At 42.9% G+C, this 19089-nt stretch overlaps 1 protein-coding gene across 3 annotated transcripts in view; it reads right to left on the minus strand.

Moving 5' to 3' along the window:
- Window positions 1–19089, minus strand: part of PLPPR1 (phospholipid phosphatase related 1) — a 150459-nt gene that overhangs the window by 70315 nt on the left and 61055 nt on the right. Inside the window, exons 1-2 of one of the 3 annotated variants that reach the window (XM_069964317.1) lie at window positions 6583–6664; window positions 6225–6325 (exon numbers count right to left, since the gene is read on the minus strand). In XM_069964317.1, the coding sequence (XP_069820418.1) occupies window positions 6225–6287 (63 nt within the window). In that variant the 5' untranslated portion in view covers window positions 6288–6325; window positions 6583–6664. Of the gene's footprint in view, window positions 1–5710; window positions 5787–6224; window positions 6326–6582; window positions 6665–19089 lie in introns of those variants that run through there. The other 2 variants (XM_069964321.1, XM_069964323.1) reach the window with 2 other exon arrangements.

The raw sequence follows: 19089 nt of genomic DNA on the forward strand, positions 1-19089 counted from the left end.
ACCTACAGGCCTTCAGGTTCCACACTTATTTTTTTACCACTTTTTGAGTATTGGCACGACATTTGTTATGCACAAGATCTGTGGAACAGGGGATCATATCTAGAACCGCACTGCTCTAACCACTGGTAGGTGCTCTGTAGCGACTGGTTCTTCAACCATCAATCATAGAATAGTAAATAAGCCACGGCACACTTTGAATTTGCAGGTTAACATTTTTCATTTACAGTAAAAGTAGAATTATGAGAGAATATAGCCGATTAAACCATCAATCCTATGGGAAACTTAGCAACGTTTCAGTCCTACCATGACTTTTATCAGGCCACAAGGTCTCTGAGTAGTGTGTAGGGATGAGGTCTGCTCTGGTGGAGTGTAACAGACCTTGTCATTATAGAATTATCAAATGTAATACAGGCTGGAAGCAGGGTCCGCTGCCAGAGGTGCTGTAATGATTTTGTGTACATTGTGCATGTGACACTGCAGCCATTCACTTGCCTCAGCAATCTCCTGTTGCATGTACACTCTGATCAGTGTCATTTTAACACTTGCAATCATTAAAAAAATTAAAAAAAAAACTAGAAAATGCAAGAATGCATTAAAGAACTATTAAATGTAAAGGGATTCCCCTATAACTAGGTTTGAATCTTATTTCTGTAACAAGAATATGCGGTCTAAGGGGATCTCGGTTATATATGCGAATCTCATGGACGCAGTTGAGACTGGGCCTCCGGCCTTTTGCAAAAGATGGGAGCAGGATCTGGGTGCTTCATACTCTTCTGAACAGTGGCAATTTGTATATACACTACCAAAACTAACTTCTAAGGCTGGGTTCACACTACATATATTTTAGTCAGTATATGTACGTCAGTATTGCAACCAAAACCAGGAGTGGATTAAAAACACAGAAAGGATCTGTTCACACAATGTTGAAATTGAGTGGATGGCCACCATATAACAGTAAATAACTGCCATTATTTCAATATAACAGCCGTTGTTCTAAAATAACAGCAAATATTTGCCATTAAATGGCGATCATCCACTCAATTTCAACATTGTGTGAACAGATCCTTTCTGTGTTTTTGATCCACTCCTAGTTTTGGTTGCAATACTGACTGAAAAATACTGACTGAAATATACATATACTGACTGAAATATACGTAATGTGAACGCAGTCAATGTGTTAGTCATATGGAAGCATCGCGCAAGTTGCTGTACCAGTGGTACTATTCGCCCTTCAAAAATTTACCCCTCTGTGTCACCCTTGTGTTGGAGATGTGGGACCCATATTGGCACCCTTATTCATATATGGTGGGCGTGTAATCGCATTACAGGGTTATGGTCCGAAGTTGAAACTAAACTCAGTAGCTTTCTGGGGTATCCTATTCCATGGGGCCCAGCGGTGGCGCTCTTATCACTGAACCTGGACGACTAACCTCTGCATCACCTTACTCCAGTTTTTCACATCTTAACAGCCACACCTACGGCTATTGCCAGAAACTGGAAATCTACTACCCTGCCCTCACTAACCATGATCCTAGCTACGGTACAAGCAAGTTACGCAATGAAAGAACCACTAGCCCGCCGGCAAGGCAATTCCCAACAATTTTACAAAAAATGGGCAGATTGGCCCACCCTAGCTCCCCCAGATCCTGCCCCACTCACTGCCCAAGCCTGCTCCAGAGGCACTGGTGGTATATAACACTACTCGCTTATAGCCCATGATGCTGCAGTAATCTACCCTGACACTATTGGACTAATGCCTGGAGATGTAGTTTGTTACTATTTGTTTGGATTTGTTGTTGATTGATATTCCCTGTTACACCCACTCCTTGTACTCTACCCCCCCCCCCAGTACCACTCCCATCCCACCCCTCCCCCCACCTCTCCCCTCCCACTTACAGGTCATGAGTTGTATACTGTATGAGCGGGGTTAACCATACACCATTCTACATACAATTTTATCATAGTTCGCATGACAAGGGTTCTATACACGTTGGACACATATAGCTACACATATGTGTGTACAATTCATAGTTACATAGTTAGTACAGTTGAAAAGAAAGAATGTAAATCAAGTTCAACCAAGGAGGAGATTGATAAAGGGAAGGGGGATGGATGGGTAAAATCTATATTCCTGAATATGCATTTAGGTTATTATTTTCTAAAAACATGTCTAAGCCTATACTGAAGCCCTCCACTGTTTTTGCTGTGACCAGATCCTGGGGTAGACAGTTCCACAGATTCACTGTTTTCATGGTAAAGAAGGCTTGTCGCCTCCGGAGAGTAAACATTTTTGAGGGGTTTTACCCAAAACATATTTTCCCCATATTTCTTGTAGGGGCCATTTATATATTTAAATAAATTAATCTCCCCTTTAATGTCTCTTCCTAAGACTAAACAAATTTAATTCCCATAATCCTAACTCACAACTGAGATGCTCCACTCCCCTTATTAGTTTAGTTGCCTGTCTTTGTACCTTTTCCAGCTCTAGAACATCCTTTCTATAAATTGGGGACTGAACAGCATAAGCTTTTGACAATATTCTGTAGTCTATTATCTACAAGTACACCCAAGTCCTTCTCTACCAGTGACTCTCCCATTGTAACTCCCCCTAGGACATATGATGCATGTGGGTTATTAGTACCCAGGTGCATAATTTTACATTTATCCACATTGAACCTCATTTGCCAAGTACTGTAGAAGCTCAAACACTGAATGTGTCTAAGGAAGCTTGTAACATCTGCACATCTTCCATAGACTGTACTGTACAAGCTTGGTGTCATTTGCAGAGACCGAAACATTTCTGTTTCCATCCTCAATACTGTTATAAACAAGTTAAACTTGTGATTCCACATCCTTACAATCATCACCCACTATTTAATTTTTTTACACTCACTGTCCCCTTGGAACTCACCGGACACAGTTGACGTGTTTCGGCATAGGCACACACCTTATTCACAACTTGTTCTGACCAAGTTGTGAACAAGGTGTGTGCCTACGCCAAAATGCTTCAACTGTCTTTTATTCCTAATGATTTATGGATTTGCAATAAAACCTTTGGATACGAAGCTCTGCCTCACTCTGTGGTGCAGGACAAAATCTTTGCACAGCTCTTAGGTAGTTCTGCAGCAAAGGCTGGTCTATAATATTACATAGCTGCACGCCGTGATCCAAGTCACCAGCCCCGCAGCCTAGCCTGCTATCAGCACCATATCCTCATTACCAGGACACTTCAGAATTACCATGTGCACCTACCACACAGACTCCTTGACAAAGGTGTGAGACAAACCAAAATGTTGGGTTTACCAAATATTTTGGTCTGTGGATTTCTTGTTGCATAATAAATACACTACGTATATTTCAGTCAGTATTGTGGTCCTCATATTGCAACCAAAACCAGGAGTGGATTGAAAACACAGAAAGGATCTGTTCACACAATGTTGAAATTGAGTGGATGGCCGCTATATAACAGTAAATAACTGCCATTATTTCAATACAACAACCGTTGTTTTAAAATAACAGCAAATATTTGCCATTAAATGGCAGCAATCCAGTCAATTTCAACATTGTGTGAACAGAGCCTTTCTGTGTTTTCAATCCACTCCTGGTTTTGGTTGCAATATGAGGGCCACAATACTGACTGAAATATACGTAGTGTGAACCCAGCCTAAAGGGGATATTCCGGTCTAGCAGTACTTTTAGTCTGTGGCGGGAGAGGGGTAGACATAGAGGGCGCCAGTCACTTACCTCCGCGGTTCCAGCGCCGGGTCCCGAATCGCGACACCCCGTTCTCCAGTCCCGCGGCCGCTTCCTGGTCTGAGCTGCGGCTTGAGACGTGACTTCATTCAGTGGCCGAGGCGGGACCTCGCTAGGACGGCTGGATGGCTGAGCTGCCTTGAGACGTCACGTCTCAAGCCGCAGCTCAGACCAGGAAGCGGCCGCGGGACGGGAGAACGGGACATCGCTCCGGCGCTGGAATAGGGGAGGTAAGTGACCGACGCCTTCTATATCTACCCCCTCCCTGGCCACAGACTAAAAGTACTGCTAGCCCGAAGTACTCCTCTTAGCTTCTGTAAGATTCTGTGGAAACTTAGTCCCCTCCTTAACACAGCAATTTGGTGGCCAGATTTACTTGTACATATATCATTCCCACCCAGCTACCCCAACAAGCGCGACAGGTTACAGCTACTACTTGTTTGCAATTAATACTAAAGAAGTACTGCTTAGAATAAAATAGTTGGCTTTTGTAATATAGAAAAAACACCTAACAGTTTCTACTGTGTAAGCTTTAACCCCTTAACGACATAGGGCGTATATTTACGCCCTGATGTCGTTAGGGACGTTCAGAGTGGGGCCGCGCGGCGGCCGCGCTCTAAACCACGGCGGTCCCGGGTGCCGCTTGTAGCCCGGGACCGCAGGTATTAGCGGGCACGGTCCGATCGCTGTGCCCGCTAATACAGTAATCAGATGCAGCTGTCAAAGTTGACAGCTGCATCCGATTACCGGACGCAGCGTCATCCCTGGTGTCTAGTGGGGAGATCGCTCCTCCGGGATGTTATCCCGGAGGAGCGATCTCCGTTTCTGAAGCCGGCCGGGGACCGCTCCAAGATGGCGCCGTCCCCGTTTCGGCACTCGTTTACTTCCGGCTGCAGCAGCCGGAAGTAAACGAGTGCCTATCTCATGGATCTCTGCAGCATATCTATGCTGCAGAGATCTCTATGAGAGATCAGAGTACTTATACTAGAAGTCCCCCAGGGGGGCTTCTAGTATAAGTGTAAAAGTAAAAAAAAAAGTGTTGTTAATAGTAAAAAGCCCCCTCCCCTAATAAAAGTCTGAATCACCCCCCTTTTCCCAGGTTATTAATAAAAGTAAACAAATAAATAAATAAACATGTTTGCTATCGCCGCGCGCGTAATCGCCTGATCTATTAATTAATCACATTCCTGATCTCGCACGGTAAACGGCGTAAGCGCAAAAAAATCCCAAAGTGCAAAATTGCGCATTTTTGGTCGCATCAAATCCAGAAAAATTGTAATAAAAAGCGATCAAAAAGTTGTATATGCGCAATCAAGGTACCGATAGAAAGATCACATCATGGCGCAAAAAATGACACCTCACACAGCACCATAGACCAAAGGATAAAAGCGCTATAAGCATGGGAATAGAGCGATTTTAAGTGACGTATATTTGTTGACAATGGTTTGAATTTTTTACCGGCCATCAGATACAGGAAAGTTATACATGTTACATATCGTTTTAATCGTAATGACTTGAGGAACATGCATAACAAGTCAGTTTTACCCCAGGGCGATTGGCGTAAAAACACATTTCCCCCAAATAAACAAAATGCGTTTTTTTTTTCAATCTCACCACACTTTTAATTTTTTTCTGGTTTCGCAGTGTACTTTATGCAAAAATTCAGCCTGTCATTGCAAAGTACAATTAGTGACGCAAAAGATAAGGGCTCATGCGGGTTTCTAGGTGGAAAAATGCAAGTGCTATGGCCTTTTAAGCACAAGGAGGAAAAAACGAAAACGCAAAAATCTAAATTGGCTCTGTCCTTAACAAAATCTGCTTGTGAATTCTATGATCTTATCCACCTCATCAGTCATTGGACTATGTCTGGTCTATGTGACATTTCTGTAAACCAATGGCATGAACCCTGCATGACATACTGTTATCACTTCTGGCACCAGGACAAAATGGCACTCACTGTGACAGATCAGCATCTGTTCATTCATGTTCCATGTAATCTCATGAACTTAATACCCAGAGAGTGAAGAATTCTGTTGTCACTGCTAATGTGAATGTAATGTTTTGTATTCTCATTTAGGGAACAAAGGGCACCTATGAGGCTACAGATGGGCACATTTTCTTTTAATTATGTGCGTGGTTGCCTTTAATATTGGTTTCCAGAGTTTTAATGATTTAGAAACCCAATGCTCTCTGTTTAGGTGTCAATATTGTATAATATTAAAATTTTCTATTAAAAAAATTGCATACAGCATATTCTGTCTTCAATGCCAGAAATGCTGCACTATATAAAGAGTAACGTAAGACTTGTTGTCCAGCTGCTCTGTAAGATATTTCAGTGACACATGCAATATAATAACAATAAAGCTAGGTAGGTATCTACCGTGTACGAAGCCTAGCAGTGAATTGTTTACTGAACTGCAACTGTTACCATAGCAACCCTGCCGCTTTCCAAGACAAAACATAGCACTTACCTCCACAAAGATGAAGCATGGTATAATTGAATAACTGCGATGGGTATTATTCTCCAAAGCCATTTCCTTTCAGTCAGAAAGGTCTGTGATACCTAAAATGTCTGGAATAGAAGAGAAAAGAAAGCTGTAAAGATTTTGACCTGACTATCTTTGGGTCAATTACTATGACATTTATCACAGTGGCCAGCAGTTTCTATGGTCTCTGTAGAATGGCATCCCAATTTGTATGGCAAAAACAAAAAAGTAGGAAGCTAAGATATAAACATATCAAAATATATGCCATATAGATTGGAAAAAAAGATAATGGATGCACAATATCAGTTGTTGTTTGCAAGCTAAAGGTAGCGTCTTTGCTTACACCCATAATGTCTGTTTCTCCACAGTAGATCATTATTCACATTCTCAAGCTTTCATTATGATCTTATGATCACAACTTTAGGTCCTAGACTATGTGTGTTCTAAATAATGATGAGCAAATCTTGTTTGAAATTAGATTCAGTTATGATTACTGTATGTTGAATCGGTTAAGAAGTTGAGTATGCACTATGACGTCTTCGTGGACTGTACCCAACCTCTTCCAAGATAGCATTAGTAAAGTCAATGTGACGGCAACACGTAAATGTCGGATTATTTAACTTTATCAAATTAAAATATCTGTCTAAAAATCATCCCATTCTGGGGGCAGATGCCTGACATGTAGTGGCATCAGATGTACATACCTGCTATTAGTTTCCCTTTAAGGATGGGTGATTAATCTTATATATAGAAAACCCCATTAACTTTTGTGAGGACCTGTATGTACTAAAGCTATAGGGTCCTATTACACGATTTTTAACGATTAACGACTAACGATAAACGATCGCAAACACAGAACGATAATCGTTAGATACGATCGTTATTACGATCGTTATTGTGATCGTTTATTCCTTCTGATCGATAAGTGAAAAAATGCTGAACTTGAGCGAACGAACGTGGAATAACAGCGAACAATTAGCGAACGATTAACAATAATTTTAGGTTTGGATCTAAATCAACGATCAATGACATTGTTGCCTGCAATTACACAGAACGATTATCGTTTAAATTCAAACGATATAGCGATTTTTCGCACGATAATCGCCTGTGTAATAGGGCCCATAGGGAAAAGTAAAAGGCATGAAACTAGTATCACATGGCTATTATATGGGCTAACACTTTATCACCTTTATTAGAGCTACAACCTTGTGTCCTTCATACTGTCTATAAAAATAAATCAGGACTACCATGGGGTTCTATGGTGATTTTGACAGATCCGCTCAACACTAGTCATAAGACAGATGTCAAATTGTGCCCATATTATCTAACTGTGAAAGCTGTATCAGTAAAATTTGAAAATCTTGGAAGAATTCATTGTGTCTTTTTATAGTTTTGCACTTGAAAGGAATCCGCTTTCTAATTTTTCACAATGGAAACTCAGTCATGTGGCAGGATAAAGCAGAAATTTGGACTGCACAAATAAGCTGCTATTTATATCATTCTAGTTATTTTGTAAAAATCAACAAATCTCTGACGTAAAAGAAGTATTATGTGTAAAATATTCTATTTCAGTCAGTACCATTCTTTACTGTGCATTCCAGTTTTCATCAGTAATGTGAACAGCAAAGACGGGAGTACATTTACAAACCTCACAACACTTTTAGGGTACAAACCCACACACCGTATACGCAGCAGATACGCAACAAATACGCAGCAGATTTGATAGTGCAGATTTGATGCTGTGTTCAGTTATTTAGATCTAATCTGTTGCGTATTTGCTGCATATTTGCTGCGTATCGCAGCAGTAAATACGCTGCGTATACGGTGTGTGGGTTTATACCCTAATACATATATGAATGTGTCTAAAGAGGGGGTTGGGCATCAGAGTTGCCCCCAATTGTTGATTTGTCAATAGTTTCATCCTCCTATTATTCCAGTATCTTGATAGACTTGGTTTTTCTCTCCTCTTTTTTGATGATCATGTTTTAGGCTTTGCTCCCACAAGGTACGGACAACGTCCGTTGTTTGGCACCTAAAAATAATGGCCATTGTAATGAGTGTCAAACAATGGCTGTTGCATTGAAAATTGCATTGAAATCCATGCACAACAATCAATTACATGTCAATTATTTCCATTGCCGTTGTTCAATACATTGTGTGAACAACAGACATTGTTTGCATTGATTTCAATGCCATATATTTCTCTATGACAAGAATGGTCATTGTAACTGAAAACCATGGCCGTTCTTTTCATAAAAAATGCATTGTGTGAACATAGGCTTACAATGTATTCTTTTGCTGCTAATACATGAAGATGGTGCTAAGTTAAAAATAAAGTCAGACACAATTGACAGTGCAAACTGATGACACCGTTAGAGAGCAGTTAGGTCAAGGAGACATCCAATATTTTCATATATTTATTTGTGCTTATTCTCCAGTGAAAAGTGTCAAAGAAGCTGGGGGAGAAGATGGCTAAGAGGTTGGAGGAGTGTTTAAACTAGGGACCGGGGGGGAGGGCAACTACAATATAGTAAGTGAAGACAGAGTAGATGGAGAGCTGGGCCTAGATTATGGAACTGGGGGTGGAGCGGCGGGAGGGGTTAGAACAGTCACTAGTGACAAGAGGAAAGGGAATATGGACAAACATATTAAATGTATGTATACTAATGCTCGAAGCCTCACTAATAAAGCTGAGGAATTAGAACTCATAATGGTTGAAGAGAAATATGATATAGTGGGGATAAGCGAGACATGGCTGGATGAGAGTTATGACTGGGCTGTTAATATCCAGGGTTATAGTCTATTCAGAAATGACCGTAAAAATAAGAAAGGGGGAGGGGTCTGTCTATATGTTAAATCCTGCCTTAAGCCCATTCTGCGGGAGGATATAAGTGATGATAATGTAGAATCTCTTTGGGTAGAAATAAGAGGAGGGACGAAGAATAATAAAATTCTTTTAGGAGTGAGTTATAAACCTCCAAGTATAGTGGAAGAGTCAGAAAATCTTCTTATAAGACAAATAGATGCGGCAGCGAAGCAGGGGGAAGTCATTATTATGGGGGACTTTAACTACCCAAATATAAACTGGAAAGCAGAAACCTGCAGCTCCAGAAAGGGAAGCGTGTTTTTGGAAATAGTAAAAGATAATTACCTTTCCCAACTAGTACAGGAACCAACAAGAGGGGGGGCCCTTCTGGACCTGATCTTAACCAATAGACCAGACAGAATATCAAAAATAGAGGTGGGGGGGTCACCTAGGTAATAGTGACCATAATATAGTAAGTTTTCAATTATCCTTCAATAAAATAATTAGCAGAGGGGCTACAAAAACATTAAATTTCAGGAAGGCTAATTTCCAAAAACTAAGAGGGGACCTTGGGAACATAGACTGGGACAATGCCTTCAGAAATAAAAGTACACAAGAGAAATGGGACATATTTAAGAGCATCCTGAGTAAATTGTGTGAATGACACATACCATATGGGAATAAACGTAGTAGAAATAAGAAAAATCCAATGTGGTTAACTTCAGCTGTAAGGGGTGCAATAAATGATAAGAAACAAGCATTCAGACTATTAAAACAAGAAGGTAGTGGGGAAGCATTGAGCAACTATAGACAGAAGAATAGAATGTGTAAAAAGCAAATAAAAGAAGCAAAATTTGCAACAGAAAGAAGGATAGCCACAGAAAGTAAAACAAATCCCAAAATGTTCTTCACTTATATAAACAACAAAAGACTTAAAACTGAAAATGTTGGTCCCCTCAAAAATAATCTGGGTGTAATGGTGGAGGGGAAGAGGAAAAGGCCAATCTACTAAATACATTCTTCTCTACTGTATTCACAGAGGAGAATCCCATAACAGACGACATGACTAGGGATAATATAAATCCTCCCATAAATCTCACCTGCCTAACACAACAAGAAGTGGGGAAACGCCTTAAAAACATTAAAATCCATAAGTCACCGGGCCCAGAAGGTATCCATCCTAGAGTTTTGCAAGAATTAAATACTGTGTTAGACAGACCGTTATTCCTAATATTTAAAGATTCTATTACGACAGGACTGGCGCATAGCTAATGTGGTACCAATATTCAAGAAGGGGTCAAAGAGCGATCCTGGAAACTACAGGCCCGTAAGTCTAACATCTATAGTAGGTAAAGTATTTGAGGGGTTTGTAAGAGATGCTATACTGGAGTATCTTAATGAAAACAATCTTGTGACTCAGCATCAGCATGGATTTATGAGGGATCGATCCTGTCAGACTAATCTGATCGGCTTCTATGAAGAGGTAAGTTATAGACTGGACCTGGGGGAGGCTGTGGATGTTGTGTATCTGGACTTTTCAAAGGCATTTGATACTGTGCCGCATGAAAGGTTGGTCTACAAAATGAGGATGCTGGGACTTGGGGAAAACGTATGCAAATGGGTAAGTAACTGGGTTGTGTGATAGAAAACAGAGGGTGGTCATTGATGGAACATATTCAGATTGGGTTTTAGTTACTAGTGGGGTACAACAGGGGTCAGTGTTGGGTCCACTTCTTTTTAATATTTTTATTAATGATCTTTATGAGGGGCTACAGAGCAGAATCTTCATTTTTGCAGATGATACTAAACTGGGTAAAGAGGATGATAATATCATATTACAGAGGGATTTGGAGAAGCTAGAGGCTTGGGTGGTGAAATGGCAAATGAAGTTTAATGTGCATAAATGTAAGGTTATGCACTTGGGCCATAGAAATAATAAATACAGTTATGTGCTAAATAATAAAACACTGGGTAAAACTACTTCCGAAAAGGACCTGGGGGTATTGGTGGACAGTAAACTCAACTTTAGTGATCAGTGCCAGGCAGTAGCTGCCAAGGCTAATAAAATAATGGAATGCATCAAAAGAGGTATAGATGCTAAAGATGAGAACATAGTTTTGCCTCTTTATAAATCACTAGTCAGACCACATATGGAATACTGTGTACAGTTTTGGGCACCGGTATATAAGAAGGACACAGCTGAACTAGAGCGGGTGCAGAGGAGGGCAACAAAGGTCATTAAGGGAATGGGTGGGTTACAGTACCAGGACAGGTTATCACGCTTGGGGTTATTTACGCTAGAAAAAAGACGTCTTAGGGGCGATCTGATCACAATGTACAAATATATGAATGGACAGTACAGAAATCTTTGTAGTGGTCTTTTTACTCCTAGGTCTGTAACCATGACAAGGGGGCATCCTCTACGTCTAGAGGAAAGAAGATTTTATCATCAGCATCGACGCAGGTTCTTTACTGTACGAACGGTAAGACTGTGGAACTCTCTGCCACATGATGTTGTCATGGCCGATTCATTAAATAAGTTCAAGGGAGGCCTGGATGCTTTTCTTGAACAATATAATATTACAAGTTATGGGCATTAGATTTCCGGTGATACGTTGATCCTGGGATTGTTCTGGTTGCCATTGGATTCGGGAGGGGGGGGGGAGTTTTCTCCCTGTGGTGGGGTGGTTTTCGTCTCCCTAGTGGGGGTTTTTGCCTTCCCTGGATCAACACAGTAGGGTTTCCCTAGGTTGAACCTGATGGACTCTTGTCTTCTTTCAACCTTATTTACTATGTTACTATGTAAGCTCAGGGCCGCCAATAGGGCAGTACACTTGGTACTGCCGTAGGGGGCCCGGACCCTAAGAGACATGGTGGGGGGGCGCCGGCCGCCGCCCCCCGACCGCTACGCTAGGGGGGCCCGCACGGCCCTCCTTGCCCCTTGTCTCTGAGCATCCCGAGAAGCTGCGGCCGCGCAGCTTCTCGGGATGCACTGATCGCTTTGATGTTCCGCCCGCACAGTGAGCGGGCGGAACATTAAAGCGATCAGAATACAGGAGCAGGACCTGATAGTGTCCTACTCCTGTATTCTCTCCCATAGGCTGCCGGCACGTGACCTCTCCGGCAGGCGCGATGATGTGACGTCATCACGTCTGCCGGAAGTCCCGTCCCTGCGGCTTGCAAGATGGAGCCCAAAGAGGAGGAGGAAGAGCTGCTGCCTGCAGCCACACCGCGCGGATTAGGTGAGTAGGATGTTTGTTTTTTAGGGGCACCTCTGGGGGCATCATTAGTGTATGGGGGGCACCTCTGGGGACATTATTAGTGTATGGGGGCACCTCTGGGGGCATTATTAGTGTATGGGGGCACCTCTGGGGGCATAATTAGTGTATGGGGGCACCTCTGGGGGCATAATTAGTGTATGGGAGCACCTCTGGGGGCATTATTAGTGTATGGGGGCACCTCTGGGGGCATTATTAGTGTATGGGGGCACCTCTGGGGGCATTATTAGTGTATGGGGGCACCTCTGGGGGCATTATTAGTATATGGGGGCATTATTAGTATATGGGGGCACCTCTGTGGGCATTATTAGTATATGGGGGCACCTCTGGGGGCATTATTAACCCATGGGGTCATCTCTGGGGGCATTATTAGTATATGGGGGCACCTCTGGGGGCATTATTAGTATATGGGGGCACCTCTGGGGGCATTATTAGTATATGGGGGCACCTCTGGGGGCATTATTAGCTCATGGGGGCACCTCTGGGGGCATTATTAGTATATAGGGGCACCTCTGGGGGCATTATTAGTTCATGGGGGCACCTCTGGGGGCACTATTAACTCATGGGGGCATCTCTGGGGGCATTATTAGTGCATGGGGGCACCTCTGGGGGCATTATTAGTATATGGGGGCACCTCTGGGGGCATTATTAGTTCATGGGGGCACCTCTGGGGGCATTATTAGTATATGTGGGCATTATTAGTATATGGGGGCATTATTAGTGCATGCGGGCACCTCTGGGGGCATTATTAGTGTATGGGGGCACCTCTGGGGGCATTATTAGCTCATGGGGGCACCTCTGGGGGCATTATTAGTATATGGGGGCACCTCTGGGGGCATTATTAGTTCATGGGGGCACCTCTTGGGGCACTATTAACTCATGGGGGCATCTCTGGGGGCATTATTAGTGCATGGGGGCACCTCTGGGGGCATTATTAGTATATGGGGGCACCTCTGGGGGCATTATTAGTTCATGGGGGCACCTCTGGGGGCATTATTAGTATATGTGGGCATTATTAGTATATGGGGGCATTATTAGTGCATGCGGGCACCTCTAGGGGCATTATTAGTGTATGGGGGCACCTCTGGGGGCATTATTAGTATATGGGGGCACCTCTGGGGGCATTATTAGTGTATGGAGGCACCTCTGGGGGCATTATAAGTGTATGGGGCACCTCTGGGGGCATTATTAGTATATGGGGGCACCTCTGGGGGCATTGTTAGTTCATGGGGGCACCTCCGGGGGCATTATTAGTATATGGGGGCATTATTAGTTCATGGGGGCACCTCTGGGGGCATTATTAGTATATGGGGCACCTCTGGGGGCATTATTAGCTCATGGGGGCACCTCTGGGGGCATTATTAGTATATGGGGGCACCTCTGGGGGCATTATTAGCTCATGGGGGCACCTCTGGGGGCATTTTTAGTATATGGGGGCACCTCTGGGGGCATTATTAGCTCATGGGGGCACCTCTGGGGGCATTATTAGTATATAGGGGCACCTCTGGGGGCATTATTAGTTCATGGGGGCACCTCTGGGGGCATTATTAGTGCATGGGGGCCACCTCTGGGGGCATTATTAACTCATGGGGGCATCTCTGGGGGCATTATTAGTGCATGGGGGTACCTCTGGGGGCATTATTAGTTCATGGGGGCCACCTTTAGGGGCATTATTAGCTCATGGGGGCACAGCAGGGAATCCTACATACAGGGGGCACAGCAGGGGATCCTACATACAGGGGGCATCCCACACAGCGCAGTTACTATGGGAGCCTACAGGGGGGAGAAAGGAAAGGAAGTTGCTAGAAATGTGCGGAGCCTAAATTGTTTGTCTCGCAGGTTCTAAGGGGATGAAACGTATCTGGAAGGAATCAGCACGGAGGACTGGGCCGGGTGGAGAGGAAAAGGGAAAGTAACTCCTCAGATCAAAGAAGACGTCACCTGTGAGTCCCTGTATGACACTTTTCTTATTTTGTAGAACATCATTTAGTAGGGGCGCCCGAGGTGACAGCTACTACATTATCTGTACTCAGAGATATCACTATGTTATCTGTGGTGTTACATAGGACTGCAGGTGACATCTACATAATCTGTACTCAGAGATATCACTATGTTATCTGTGGTGTTACATACTACTGCAGGTGACATCTACTACATTATCTGTACTCAGAGGCATATCACTGTTATATGTGCTGTTACATAGGACTGCAGGTGACATCTACATTATCTGTACTCAGAGGGATATCACTGTGTTATCTGTGCTGTTACATAGGACTGCAGGTGACATCTACTACATGATCTATACTCAGAGATATCACTGTGTTATCTGTGCTGTTACATAGGACTGCAGGTGAAATCTACTACATTATCTGTACTCAGAGATACCACTGTGTTATGTGGTGTTACATAGGACTGCAGGTGATATCAGGTGATTTCTCCAGGTTGCAGAAGTTCAAACTTCATTGTGCCCTGGTGTGCTGGTGTCTGTATGTCTGTATACATGTGTGCTGGTGTCTGTATGTCTGTATACATGTGTGCTGGTGTCTGTATGTGTGTATACATGTGTGCTGGTGTCTGTATGTCTGTATACATGTGTGCTGGTGTCTGTATACATGTGTGCTGGTGTCTGTGTGTGAGATCAATTCTAGAGAACTGGCTCATATATCCCATTTTCCCCAGTGGCTTAAAATGTAACCTCTGTTATACAGTTATAAAATTGTAGAACCTAAATGTGAACAAGGTGCAATTCAAATAGACACTTACTTGTATAGCTGTCTCTTGTTCTCTTGTTATACTCACCCTTGCAACGTACAATTTATAGCGTGTCTGCAAGCCCTGAGGGGCTCATTATGATGGAGACTAAAACTTATACAAGAGTGGGGTAGGGGTTCCCCTGTATTCAGAATGCTATTGAGTGATAGGCAATACCTCGTCTGGGGTTATTGAATTTCGAGGGTCTATGCAGAGCAGGATAAAGACACCTCTGCTGCACAAACAGGATCTCCTAGAAAGCGTTCTCACCGCCATGTATTCGCTATCACTGTCTTGGGTGAGCTAAACTAGTCTGCCTGGGGGGGGGGTGATTTGTATATGCTCACTAACATGGAACAGCCTCATTATATTAGCCTTATCAACATATTCTATGTTAGTGAGCATACCGGGGGGTGGGGGGGATATTGGTGAACATATACAAATCAAACAGCCCCCCAGACCCTCAAAATTCAATAACCCCAAACGGGGCATTGCCTAGTACTCAACAGCATTCTGAATACAGGGGAACCCCTACCCCACTCTTGTATAAGTTTTAGTCTCCATCATAATGAGCCCCGCTGGGCTTGTAGACATGCTATAAATTGTACGTTGCAAGGGTGAGTATAATGCACTGCATACAGAGCACAAGAGACAGCTATACAAGTAAGTGTCTATTTGAATTGCACCTTGTTCACATTTAGTTTCTACAATTTTATAACTGTATAACAGAGGTTACATTTTAAGCCACTGGGGAAAATGGGGTATATGAGCCAGTTCTCTAGAATTGATCTGAACCAAATTATACCTCCCAGCAAGGCGTGGGTCGAACACACAATTTTTTTTTTTATTAATGTGGGGGGCCCAGACACTTTGGTTGTATGGGGCCTCGAAATTCCTGATGGCGGCCCTGTGTAAGCTATCCCAAGCACATGATCTTGTAAGGACTGTAACACCTCCTCCTCTCCTATCCCTTACCACGCTTGGAGCTCTGCTGACCGTCAATCAAGTAGGGCCAGGAGGGGAGTAGTTGGGGGGTATTTTAGCTTGTAGCAGATCAGGAGCTTGGTAAAGCCTCTCTGACACTTTTCATAGGAGAATGTGTTTAAATCATATTACCCTTTTAGTTAGTTCAGTGGAAAAGTACTGTCCTAGTACCTGGGTCCCAGCTACTTTGTATATAAGGTTGTCATGTGCCTTTTTGCATTCCTAACTGTGTTTGGGTATCGTATATTCTGTGTACTATTCTGCTGTTAAACTTGTGACATTGCTACACACTGCTTAAAGGGAAACAATCACTACAATTTTGCTGCTAAAGCTACTATCAGCACGCGATAGATGCTAAAACGATAGATGCTAAAATGCTCCTTTACCATGTCTTCTTTGTCTTCTGTAATAAAGGTATCTGCTGAAACTCTGTTTTTTATTCCAGCGTGCAAGGCAGGGAGAGAACCGGGAACTAGTCATCTGGACGGAAGCCAGGCCATAACTAGTCACAGCTCTCTACCTGTTAGTGCGCTCTGCAGGGGTGATTGAGAGGAGCAAAGCCTACAGAACACGCTGACAGGAGGAGAGCAGTAACTAGTTGCGGTCTGTGCTCTGCCCAGATGACTAGTTCCCAACTCTTTCCCTTTCTTGAGAGCCAGCAGATAATGTCATTATGGAAGGCACAGAATAGCAGCAAAATCGTAATGACTGGTTCACTTTAACACCATACACTGAAGTATATTGTCAGTGCAAGGATTAATATTTCTCCTGTGTCTCTACCACACCCAGTGTCACTTGAATGGAAGTAAGATGATTTAGTCACAGGATGTCTCTCAACCAATTAACAGTTCCTAGGTCAACTCTGTTAATCTAGAAAGGAGTGGTCCTAAACTTGTTCAAACCAGTCTAAGCCTGGCCTCTGGCCAGTTGACACATCTGCTAGCTCAGCTTCTGCTAGTCAGACCATTTAATCAACGATTGAACTGTTATTTTTCTAATTTTACAAGTAACAGTAAACAGAGAGAGACAGGCAAATAAAAAGTCCCAGGACTAGATCCAGCCTTCCGGCCTTCTTAGCTGATGACGGTAAAGGTCAAGTCAAAGAGATGATTTTGCCTCTATTGAGAATAAATTAGTCTCTTCTTAAATATTCCAAGTCAAGTGTTGACTCTTCCTACTCTACAGCACTTACGAGAGCTGTATTAGACAAATCACCAGTTTCCATTCTGTGAGGATAAGTTCTAAGTTTTACAACTTTTTTCTAGTCCATGGTTGGATAACTGGATCAAGGGTCCCCTGGCATTTACCGTTCTCTCAGTTGGCCTCCAGTCGGAGACAGTGATAATTGGCTTCCACATCTGTTATAGTACGCTTACATGCATCTCTATGGGTATCCTGTGATAGATCTGTAGAGTTCTTCTGAGTATGAATATTTCTTCTTAACCACAGTCAGCCAAACTGTTAATAGCCTAGTAAGCAGAGTTTAGTCTAATTGGACTGAGTTCTATTAGAGTAGATCTCTAACCCATAGCAACCATGCTATATACAATATTTCTGCCCAAAAGCCTTAAAGCCAAATTCTTCAGTTAACCTGCTATTTACAGTGTCCTTAAAGGGACAGTAAACTAAATATTGTTAGTCCCAAGTTTATAAGTTATATCTACCTTGTGCTATACGAAATTGTATGATTATTAAATTTTTAAATTGTTCAGTAAAGGTCACAGTTGTTTCACAGAATCCTAGTATCAATAATCTTTTGCCTGCACTTTGTATTACTGGAGGAGTATGTGATACACTGTGGACACTGCACTAGCATTGCCAACCTGCTTCTACCACCAGAAGCCAAATATTGTAATCTCCACCACCTCGATGGCTTGAACATCTCAGGAAAAATCTCAAATCACTTATTAACTTTGCATGGATTATTTCTCCAACACGTCCAACTGTTGCTGTTTTATACATGTTAAAGTTGTATATCAATCGAGGACTTTGCCTCCTTGTATTTGGATTAGCACTGCACCATTCTCTTGTCTTGTTTTTCCTGCTCCCAGTGTCAAGGCTATACCTGTACCTGAGTAATATCAAGGCACCCTAAGTTACATTTGGCCAGGCACTGTATTTGGGTGTGTCTCAGGGGAAAACTAGGGACTACTTGTACTATCCCCTGTCTCCATTACCCTGCTGTGTGTGCCTGGAAAGTGCCACAGGGCTTCCATGACCTGAGCTGAGCTTTCTGTGATGAAGTATTACAAGTCCCAGCCAGCCCTCCGCAATAACACCTGTGAGATTCCAGTGGCATGCTGCAAGATGTCTTCATCAGAGATGATTGAATCTACAAATACGGGAAACCATATCAAGGACTCTGGAGGACTCTGTGGCTAAATGATAATAGTATGGATATATGTGTGGCTGCTTGTAAAGCTTGTAGCTCAATGCAAAAAAAAAAGTCTAAAGGTCTGTGTAATAGGGACAGCGATCAGATTATGAACAAGAAAATGCACACTTGTTGGCTGATCGCTCACTTCTCACATGTCAAAAAATATTCTGGCGTAGGCTGCACATCTCCCCATGTAATAGAGGATCTCTGGCCGATGGTTAACTCTAAGGCAGCACAAACAATGTTGTTCGCACTGCCCTGGCCTCATGATTATTGAGCTCTGTAAATGAGTGCTGACCTCCTTGTTTACAGCATGGCTCGAACTGCGCAATACAGATGCTAAAATTAAGGGATCAGCCAATGAGCTTGCTCGTTCATCAGCTGATCAATGGCCTTATTACACCAGGCGATATCTGTCTGATTTGTCAGATAATCTGTCCATGTAATAGGACCTTAAAGGGGAACTCCACATAAGGAAAGTTTGTTTTCTATTAAAAGTACATTAAAAGTTATATAGATGTGTCTATATAATGTGTTACCATACCTGTACGGTTCTGCCACACTGGTAGCTGATAGAAATCCAGGAACTGAAGAAAAATGGCCCCTGTGCCAATTCACATTGTCTACTGCTCCCACTGCTCTCCCCCCTTAGGA

Source organism: Dendropsophus ebraccatus, chromosome 3, assembly GCF_027789765.1.
Source record: "Dendropsophus ebraccatus isolate aDenEbr1 chromosome 3, aDenEbr1.pat, whole genome shotgun sequence".
In the NCBI taxonomy this organism is placed as follows: domain Eukaryota; kingdom Metazoa; phylum Chordata; class Amphibia; order Anura; family Hylidae; genus Dendropsophus; species Dendropsophus ebraccatus.